Source organism: Trifolium pratense, linkage group LG4, assembly GCF_020283565.1.
Source record: "Trifolium pratense cultivar HEN17-A07 linkage group LG4, ARS_RC_1.1, whole genome shotgun sequence".
NCBI lineage: Eukaryota > Viridiplantae > Streptophyta > Magnoliopsida > Fabales > Fabaceae > Trifolium > Trifolium pratense.
In genome coordinates, this window is record NC_060062.1 from 45,272,059 (window position 1) to 45,283,068 (window position 11,010).

The 11,010-nt window shown below is 34.4% G+C and overlaps 1 protein-coding gene across 1 annotated transcript; it reads left to right on the forward strand.

The window, feature by feature from the left end:
- The first annotated feature begins 1,787 nt into the window (after positions 1-1,787).
- LOC123924324 (AT-hook motif nuclear-localized protein 8-like) lies at positions 1,788-9,130 on the forward strand. The gene is made up of 5 exons (XM_045977171.1): positions 1,788-2,483; positions 2,586-2,638; positions 3,863-3,994; positions 6,360-6,521; positions 8,493-9,130. Exons 1-5 carry the CDS (start codon positions 2,066-2,068, stop codon positions 8,775-8,777), a joined length of 1,050 nt encoding a protein of 349 aa, XP_045833127.1. The 5' UTR covers positions 1,788-2,065; the 3' UTR covers positions 8,778-9,130.
- Positions 9,131-11,010: the final 1,880 nt, after the last annotated feature.

The window sequence follows — 11,010 nt, forward strand, 5'->3', positions numbered from 1 at the left end:
AATTAAATTAAAATTTTAATTGAAATGACGAACTTATGTTGACATTCTTATGAAACTAAATTGAATTTTTTTTAGACATGGGTGTGTTTCAGGATTCAAATAATAATCCTTGGAATATTATTCCTCGGAACATTGATACCTGAACATTGTTACCAGGAATATTATTCATATCAATGTGTTTGGTAAATAAATAAAGTTTCTTGGAATATTTTTAAAATAAATTATTTAAAATTTTAAAATATTAAATTAAAAAGAAATGAGTTAAAAATAATAGGGACCTCTTATTTTCATTGAAATATATGATTCCCACTCTTTAACATGGGAATAAAAAAAATGGGAAACTCATGTGTTAATTATATTCCTAAAAATAAAAAATTCTATGCATAATTTATAAAAACTTGAAACAAATTAAACATATGCACGAAAGATTCCCGGTGTGACATTCCTTGGAATATATTTGAAATTCATGAAACAAACACACTCCAGAAGATCAATTTGAAATTTAAAATAAACATAAGGATTAAATATGCAATTATTATGCATATATTAAACATTGTCTCGGGATTTGGATATTTACGGTTATAAAATTATACACTCAATGTTTCTTTAATTATTCTTCTAAATTACTCTCTCCGTCCCAAAATACAAGCAAAATTTGGTCAATGAAAGTTGATGTACTTGGTTTAAAATTTAGTCCAGATACATTCACTTTTGTTGACCTCCTTTTGCTTATATTTTGGGACGGAGTAGTATTTGCTTGATCGATTATATACTTGTAATGTTTCAGTTATATTTTCACCTATTACTCACCATATATTTTCATGTTTGATAGATAACGAGATATATATTGTACCTCTTAAATTTTGATGTCTCGTTCAACGATCATCATACATCTTCATGTCTCACAGATAACGAGAAATTTATTGTACTTATGTTCATTGCTTTACAATACTAATAATATATGTGTAGTTATATTGAATAAAAGGATTATACTTCATTCTTTCTTAGTCATATTTAAGGTGAGTAGCAATGATTAATGAAATAAAAATGGAATACACTACTTTTAAAATTAGGAAAATGCTAATTAGTGCCCCTGGGGCACTGGTTAAGGAGCTAAATAAGGTATGAATATATTGGAAATTGTGTAATCTACTTTTTATAAGTATAAAAAAATGTTCTTTTTAATGCAAAAATCACTCCTTTTGGTATCCTTAACTAGTGTCCCGAGGGCACTGGTTAGCATAATCCTTATAATTATACTATCAATTTTTTGAAGAAAATTTTTTTTGTCAGATTTTACTTAATCATCTTGCTACTGAATTCAGACTTTACTTATTTAACATTTAATATTACATTTTTGACCCTCTATCTCATCAATTTCTGGATTCGTCCCTACGGTCCTCCTTCTCTTTTTTCGACCAAAAAAGTGCCAAGATATTTTTTAACTTAATTATGAGAGGAAGAATGAACAAGTTGATATAAATACCAAGATATTGATTGATGAATAAGTTGAAGTGCAGGATATTGATGATAAAAAAAATAATAAATTCTCATTAAAATGTATAATCTTTAACTAAAAATTTCATTAAAAAAATAATAAATTCTCATTAAAATGTATAATCTTTAGCTAAAATTTATTTATTCCATTTTTAATCAATATCTAAGAACACCCGTTAACAAATCCATAAATTAAAAGCAGTAGTAGTTGAGAAAAGTTTGTTTTAAAATGTTTTTTTTTTAAAAAAAAAACAAAAGTTAAAAAAAACAACCCTAAGTAAATGAAGCCCAGTTGGCATAATTGTACTTACTTGTAGTTATAGTTTAGTTCCCCAACCCATAGTTGTAGTTATTGTTGTTTCTTTTCTCATCTCAACTCAAGTAAAAAAGTTAAGTTAGGCAGGCATTCTCTTTCTCTCTTCATTCTCTTCTTTTCTTTTCTGGTTTCTCTTTCTCTTTCTCTCTTAACACACAAACTCAACAATTCACAACAAGTACCATCTCATCAATCAATCAATCTCAACCCTTCTTTCTGATCCAATCGACGGCCAACCCGCATTCACCAAAAATGGATTCCCGCTCACCACAACAACAACCACCACCACAACAATCAACCATCATGGTGGGACCCACATCTTACGCTCCAACAAACACCTCCATGATCAGCCCTAATTCCTCCGCCACCAACCTCATGGCACCCGCCACCGCTCGATTTCCTTTCTCCTCTTCTCAACAATCGGAGCCATTCTCCGTCACTCACGACGCTCCTCCTTCCTCTCCGTCTACTCTTGCTAAGAAAAAACGTGGCCGTCCTAGGAAATACTCCCCTGATGGTAACATTGCTCTTGGTTTGGCTCCTACTCGTGTTTCTTCTCCCGCCGCTGCTACTTCCGCCTCCGCTGGTGATTCCGGTAACGCTGATGCTCCTCCTAAGAAACATAGAGGAAGACCTCCTGGTTCTGGGAAGAAACAGTTAGATGCGCTTGGTATAATACTTGTTTGTTTTGTGTTCTGGATTATTCTAATTTTAAGCGCTATTTGAATGTAGCTGATTCTGATTGTGACTTTTTTTGTTTTGTTTTGTCAAGGTGCTGGTGGGACTGGATTCACTCCACACGTAATTGTGGTGGAGTCTGGTGAGGTAATAATTCTTCATGTATTGTTGCTACATTTTTGTTGGTGACCTGAGTTTTTGAGATGACACTTTTGATTACTTGGTGGAGCCCAACATTTGATGAAGTGGCTATATATATTGCTAAAATTAATATATAAATAAATAACAATAAGAATAAGATTTGCAAGCTGGGTTTGGCTCACTTGATTGATTCATCTTCTACATGTGCTGTGACACTTGCATTGCATGACAAATCTAGAGTTAGTTGTTTGATGGCTATTTTTAATCCCATTGTTAATCCTAAACATAAGTTGGTGGGATCGCTCTTGTTTAAAATTATGGGGTGATAACCGAGTTCGATTCTTGGTGGCAACAATTCTTGGCCAGACTTTACTTACCCCGCAGTCGAACTTTGGTTACCAGGGCCCCCTTCCCCCGAGAACTAGCTAGAGGGTTAACACAACAAAAATAAATTATGGAGTGATATTCCCTTTGATTTTTTAGTGAAGGGTATAAAGTTTTAGTTTTTAAGGTTTTTTAGTTGTTGTTGGACTTTACAAATTGCACGATTAGTTTTTTCTTGAGTCATTGTTAATAATCGGAAACGGAAGGATTTGAACTGTGGGATTGAGTTTTTGCTCTTGCCTCTTGGTCTATGAACCACAAACACTGCTCGGATTAGGCGTGTCTTAGTGTCGGACGTGTGGAGTGTCAAATCAGTATTGTCCAACTAGTTATAGTGCATACAGATAGTCTTCAAATTCGGATCTTCATTTTACAAGTAATACAAATTTTATAATTCATGTTGTTCCTTTTGATGTTCTATACTAAAAGCTTGCCTTTATCATGTAAAATTGCTATCAATTGCTTGTTCAATGCTTTTGTGCGCTAGCCTATGCGCTTAATAAGCTATCCATCTTCGTCTTCATCAAATTCCTTATATTTCTTGCTGTGAAGTATGAGTTTATTTAAGGTATCTTTTAAAATCTATTTGAGAATTTAAGAGGTGTATTTATTTCTTATAGTTTCTGTTTTGAGTACGGTGTTTTTTAGATTATTAATTGACAATTTGACATTATTGCATACTAGTATAGTGTACTGAGAAAGGAAATAAGTAACTTATAGAATTCACCTGCAGTTTTATTTTTTTTGGTCAAGCAACTTATTAGTTGGTTCTTTTTTTGGTTTATGGAATAAAGCAGACAGAAAAAATGGGGTTATTTGCTGATAAAAATCTTCTCTTGTTTGCAGGACATTACCGAAAAAGTTATGTCCTTTTTACAGATAGGGCCTCGGACGGTTGTTATTCTTTCTGCAGTTGGTGCAATCAGCTGTGTAACCCTTCGACAGCCAACATTATCTGGCGGTGTTGCAAGATATGAGGTACTTTTTCTATTCATTTAGAATGTTGTCAATATCTGTATATTACTTTTATCTATTTTGTCAAGCTTTGTTCATGCTATGCTATATTGCAAATGATCTAGTAGTACATGATTGCTTGACATGCATATTCTTACGGGTCCAGTTTGTCAGTAAAAATATGGAACTCTATTCATATTATTGTCCATCAAAACCTTAAATTGATTTGAAATATTTTGTATTGATGTTTGCTTTATTAGATGAGTGCAATGTTATAGTATAAAATGGTTGCTTCTAGTTCTTGTCCAAACTTTGCATGAAGGTATTGACTGGCCAAGTTTGGTGCTTCGCTTGATCAGGAATTAAGAATGTTCTGTACTTGTCCCTCTCCCTTATCTAGTATTTGTCTAGCGAACTTATGGGGATCCAATTCCTCAGAGCCTAGTTTCTTTGCTGTGCTGCTTGTTTTAGTGATTTCCCATTGATCAGTATAAAAAAAGTGGTTGCCTCTTTCTTTTTCCTTTTCTTTTTAATCAACCTTTATCCACAGCCCAATAATAATACTTCCTAGAGGGAATTGTTACACAAGATTACGTTTGTTGCATTTGAAGTTTGTGTTTTTCAGTGCATGGCTTGGCCTCTACATTTCCATTTTCTGGTAATATTTAAATTTTGATCCCACAACAGAGGACCTCTTTCCCTGTGAAATTTTAGGATGTTAATATAATAGGCTATAGGAATTTGACATGGTTTCTTTGGGGCAGCTAGTATGGCCTTGATTGCTTGGAGTGATCGCTTGGTGACCTCAAAAAATAAAAGTGATTGATTGGACCAAACTTTATACTCTGTTCTTTTCATTATTTAGTTTTTAAAGTTTCTTACTTGAACAATGGTGACATCTTATGTTTGTATTGGGTAGAACACCCTTGGATTGATAGGAAACCAAATTAGCCTTCTACATGGAAACATTGTGATATCTGTTATCTGTTGGATCTGGATCCTCTTCAGCCCTTTTCCTCATAATACAATTTCTTTCAAATTTCATGTATTGATTCTTGAATACCTACTATGGTAGAATATTCATGTGGTATTTTCTCAGATTTTGCACGTGTGACACGTGTTCCCTCTATTTCTCCAAGCAAAATTCTTCGCATCGCAATGCCTATTGTATCTGCTTGACCTTTCATAAGTGGAGACAGAATGAAGCGTCTCATGTTCTTTATCTTGCCCTCATCTCATCCATCCATTTATTTTCTCTCTCTCTCTCTCTCTCTCTCTCTATCTATCTATCTCTCTCTCTTCTGCACTATTCTTTTTTTCCTTTGTGAATCAACAACCGTTGGATTAGGAAAAGGAGAGAAGGCTGGATACAAACAGCAGGAGAGGATCCAAATTCGTTATCTGTTACTGGTTGCGAAAGTTTGACAAAGAATAGTAACCATAGGTTGATGACATGCAAGTTTAGAGGCTAAAATAATGAAAAAACTCAAATTGTCTTGGTGTTTATTTGACACAGAAATCAACTATGGAATCATAGATACGAAAGACCAAATATTGTGAAAGATTAAATTGCTAGGTGAAGGCTCATAAATGATTCTATATCTGATATGGTCCCTAATCCAAGAGCCCTTTGAGCCGGAAGTGTCGGCAACGCAGATGTTTACTCTATCTTTGCCGAAATTTAAGCTTTTTCATTTATTTTTTATTATTTTTTTTTTATTTTAAGAATAGCGGTTCAAGGATTAGCTTTCGGGAGAGTTGGTTTAGTTTCTTAACTTTATCTGAGTTGTGTTCTCTAATAAGTTGCAACTTGCATGAAAATCCGCCATATGTTGCTGTATGTTGATATTTCCTTTATCCCCGCCATATGTAACCTACACCTTCTTTCTGCACCCTTTCCAAATACAGCCAGTTACTGTTGTTTAATAAATATTTGTAAAAAGGTGCCAATTAATATTGGTGGGATTTTTTGGTTTGATTTTAAAAAGGAACTAAGCTCAACATTTTTTATTTTTCTTTATGTTTAAACAACTTGTGCTTGAGTTTGGAATTAAATATCAATGTCTTTAGATTCATTCTCTTCCCTGTATGTCGATATTTCCTTTATCCCCAGGCATTGTAAGTGCTGTCCTTCATTGAACATAAACCAATTGTGTAACCTACACTTTCTTTCTGCACCCTTTCCAAATACAACAAATTACTGTTTAATAAATATTTATAAAAAGTTGCCAATTAATATTGGTGGGATTTTTTGGTTTCATTTTAAAAAGGAACTAAGCTCAACATTTTTTATTTTTCTTTATGTTTAAACAACTTGTGCTTGAGTTTGTAATTAAATATCAATGTCTTTAGATTCATTCTCTTCCCCGGATGTTATTTTGCATTGCAGGGCCAATATGAGATCATATCATTATCAGGTGATATGCAGCTATCTGAAAATAATGGTGAACAGAACAGAACAAGCAGTTTATACGTTTCCCTTGCTGGGGCTGATGGACGAGTTTTGGGTGGTGCAGTTGCTGGAATGCTAACTGCAGCGTCGGCTGTACAGGTATTGCTCTCAAGTGGTTTAAAATTTGAGTCAGGATCCTCTCCATTACTATATTTTTGAAGAATTTTAGAATATATATTAAATAATTGGACCAACTAAATGTCACATCATTGCATTTATATTTCCAAAACTTTAGTAATGACAAAAATGGAGAGGATCTTTATTCCTAAAATTTCGTATCATTTGCTAACAATTGAGATGCCATGAAATTTATTCATTTTCTGAAAGAACATAGTGTACATAAGTTCTTCTATATTACACGGTCCAAAAGTGATTGTATGTTACTGTTGAGGAGTCTTAGATTTTTATGCACGTAGGACATGATGGATTGAATTTTGATACTTGATGGGTCGTTTCTGCAAGTGCACAGAATCGTTATCAAGTTATAAAGTAGTAAGTTATCGTCTCCACGGGGATTGTGCCAAAATTACTAGTTTCGCTTAGGAATTTAGAAAGTAAAGTTGCTTTGCATTCGCTTTGTTTGTTTTGAAAGGGTTTGACTAATAAAAGTTAAGAGCTAGAAAATAAATGACAGAGAAATAAATAACAATTAAAATAAAAGGATGTGCGAGTAGATGCACAGGGTGGTTAAGTGTTTCGAATCCCTCCCTTGCTTGGTAACTGGCGTTATACCTGCCTTACTATTTGTTATTCATCTGACGATTAATTTCTCTTAAAATAAGTTCAGTGTTACCATTCCTCATCTCTATTGCAATTTGAATAAAGTTTAGTCAACTGCTGGTAGGTTTCCCCCTTGTTTTTATAGTATTTTTACCCTTGAGTTCAATGTTTAACAAGTTCTCTTGTTTTTATAGTATCTTTACCCTTGAGTTCAACGTTTAACAAGTCCTTACGTGTTCTCCTACCTTGTTTGATTAACCCTAAACATGCAGAATTTAACTAAGTGTAAATCTTAATCCTACCCCCTTCCTCAGGTACTGAATTTAATAGTCTCATGTTGGTCGGTTGAATTGGCTTTAGGTTCGAGCCTATTAGTCTGTTGTCACGGGATCAGCTAATTCTTACGGGTTTGTGCTATAACGTGATCAAGATTAAGAACAAAGAATTAAAGCAAGACAATTGTAGAGAATAACTAAATAACAATTGAATATAATCTTTTTCGAACTAAATTACATGTTTCAAGCATTCACAAGGGAGTTCATCTACTCGACTTAACCTAGGAAAAATAAATTATAAAGACAATATAAAAAAGGAACCTTATTGCCTCGGAGTTCCTTGGCCCTTCTTGCCTCCTCCTTAGAGTTCTCCTAACTCTACTTGAATATTGGAGTAGCTCTCAATATTTCTGAATGAATAATTGTGAAGGAAGAGAGCTCTATTTATAGTTTTTCAGTTGGATTTGGGCTTTTTCTGCGCTCCATTGTATCCATCATAGCCATGATGACGTTCAGAATCGTCTCATCGTGGCCACGATGGATCATATCGTGGTACGATGAAGATTTGATTTAGATTTTCTCGTTTTCTTTAACCGCCTTCATCGTGCTGCGATGTATCTCATCGTGGGTACTCTGAATGAATAATTGTGAAGGAAGAGAGCTCTATTTATAGTTTTTCAATTGAATTTGGGCTTTTTCTGCGCTCCATTGTATCCATCATAGCCATGATGACGTTCAGAATCGTCTCATCGTGGCCACGATGGATCATATCGTGGTACGATGAAGATTTGATTTAGATTTTCTCGTTTTCTTTAACCGCCTTCATCGTGCTGCGATGTATCTCATCGTGGGTACGATGGTGTGCGCATTTTCTTCCGTTTTTGCCCTTTTTGATGTTTTGTCCACTTTTCTTGCTTCTTGGCCAATTAACTTCATTTCTCTAGGTGTTTGCTTGCTTTTGGTCTTCAATTGCTACTAAAACTACTAAAAACTATTTTAAATTACTACTAAAAACATCATATAATTGACTATCATCAATACTCTACTTTTTTGACATTTTCCGGTTATTAAATAGGTCATTGTTGGTAGCTTTATAATGGATCAGAAAAAGTCAAGCTCGAGTATGGTGAAATCTGGGCCTTCTTCAGCACCAAATTCGCAAATGCTGAACTTTGGAGCTCCTACGACTCCAACTAGTCCCACCTCTCAAGGGCCTTCAACCGAATCCTCGGAGGAAAATGATCACAATAGTAACTTTAGTAGGGGTCCTGGAATCTACAATAATGCTAATCAGCCTGTTCATAATAATATGCAGCAGATGTACCACCATCCACTATGGGCTGGCCAATCTCATCAGTGAAGATATCGACATTGGATTAACAGTGCAGAAGAAGGGTATTTGTTGGATGATTATTCGAAGAGTAGTGTCTACAGGTCAAGTCTAAATTATTAACATGCATTATTGAGGACTGACTTTAGAACAGTCTATATATTATTAAGGTTTAAGTTAATCACTCCATCGTTCAGCCATTTAGGATTTCTTTTTCATGTATCTTTTATTTATATACTAGTATAATTGTAGTGATTCTAATGATGCTAGCCGAGGATATTGCTCTGGCATTACCCGAATTCTGTCATTTTAGAGTTTGTTATCTGGTACTCAGCAGCAGCAGCAGCAGCAGCATATCAAAATCAGATCTGTGCTTTTACTCATGCATCATGCTTTTATTTTTTTATTTAATTCTTGAATTTACTATGAATTTAGTGCCTCCTGCATTCATTAGGGATGTGTTCCTTTCATAGTAACTTGCACATTCTTACTCTTCATTCAATAAAAGATTAATTAATTGTTTTGACATCTTAACCAGTTTTTCAAACAGCTTTCATAATTAAAATTAAGGGGTTTGCAAACAAGTGTCATGTTGAATCAAAATTTAGTTTCTTATCTAATGCTCGTGATATTTGTTACTAGAATTTGCCTAAAATTAAAAGCATGGTGTGTTATGCATGACATGGGATGTTGAAATATGTCTGTAGCAATGGAGCTTATGGACCAAGTATAGCCCAAAACATAGTTTCATGGTATCACCTCAGAGGTCAGAGCCTCTCCTCTGGTCTCAACACTAATTGCATTTTAGGAATTATTACGGTGAGTTTGAAGAAACAAGGTGGCACTGTAATTTTATTGGAGCTCTAAAATGTAGCTTGGGTCAAAACACACTTGCATATCATGATTTTGTTAAACCCGTTGGGATTGGTAAGCAAATCTCAATTGAAAGAATCTCTCTCCCCCCTTCTCTCTCACGTTTGTTTTTATCCTCTGAAATTCCATTTTTTCCCATTAATAAAAAGTATGAACAAAACTGAAATTTCAAGGGGATAAAAGAAACGTGAGCTGGAGATGGGGGAGGGGAGAAGAGAGTTTTTCTACAGGCAGCAAAACAGATTTCTAGGAAATTTTCACTCCAAAATGGAAGTGACATACATATAGGCTTTTGATGTTGACTGGAAGCAATTGGGCTGTGTTGGGCTATTATCATATTCTAAATGAGAAAAACAACATTTTCATTTTGTTCACTTCTAAGTATGCCACTTCCATTTTGTTCTTAGAATCCAACTTTTCGCACCCACTGGAATGTCTGAGTCACCCCTTGAAATGACCAAATTAACCCTCTCGCTTTCTAAAATGCGAGCACTTTTTTGCACTCTAAGTAGCGAGTGACAATATTTTTAATCAATTCACTTTATAGAATGCGAACTCCTTTTTTCATATTTTTTTTTATTCTGGAGGGCTCAGACGTTGTGTTTGTGTAAAAATATTGTAACTCGCTACTTAGAATACGAACTGAAACCCAATTCGCTACGTAGGATGCGAACCGAAGCACAATTCACTATTTAGAGTGCGAAATCAATTTACATTAATAGCAATTAAGCATCCACAAGGCTACAGCTGTGCATACAACAGTTACACGACAGCACATCAACAATTATACCTTGTTACCTTAATTAAAATACTGGTCATTTATGTCAAAATATTTGCTATTCATTGTATTGTAACATATTAGGAAGTTTTGCTTATTTCCTTACAAATACAATCACACTAATCGGTGATTTGTCGGTTTGTTGGTTGTGTCTAAACATTAATGCTTAGGTGAGTACTCACCTAAGAATTTCTCCTATATAAATATAATACACCTTGTATCAATTACTCAAATTAATACAAAAAGTTAATACGAACATGTAATCTCTCGATATTAATACAATTTAATTCATAGTATTATTGCCTTATAAGATGAAGGGATAAAAAATTTGATTTTTACAAAGTGATAACCGGTTCACATCCTAGAAAGCGAACTACGGTGTTCCAGTTTTGCAATTTTACACACTCGCATCCTAAATAGCGAGAGGGATAAAATGAGGTTTTCAGAGGGTGACCGTGACTCTCGGAGGGTGCGAGAAGTAACTCTCTTGTTTTTATAGGTTTCAGCCCTTCTAAATATGAAAATGTTGTCTTTGTTGTCTAAATGTTCAATACATAAAGGAATAATCTCAAATCTATGGAAGCTAGCCCAAGAATTGGCCACCCTAACAAC

Excerpts from the sequence above, each read along its gene's own strand:
- LOC123924324 (XM_045977171.1), top strand. The coding sequence starts at position 2,066 with ATGGATTCCCGCTCACCACAACAACAACCACCACCACAACAATCAACC. Across the intron at positions 2,639-3,862 it reads TTGTGGTGGAGTCTGGTGAG|GACATTACCGAAAAAGTTAT; the intron begins GTAATAATTCTT and ends TCTTGTTTGCAG. Across the intron at positions 6,522-8,492 it reads CTGCAGCGTCGGCTGTACAG|GTCATTGTTGGTAGCTTTAT; the intron begins GTATTGCTCTCA and ends GTTATTAAATAG.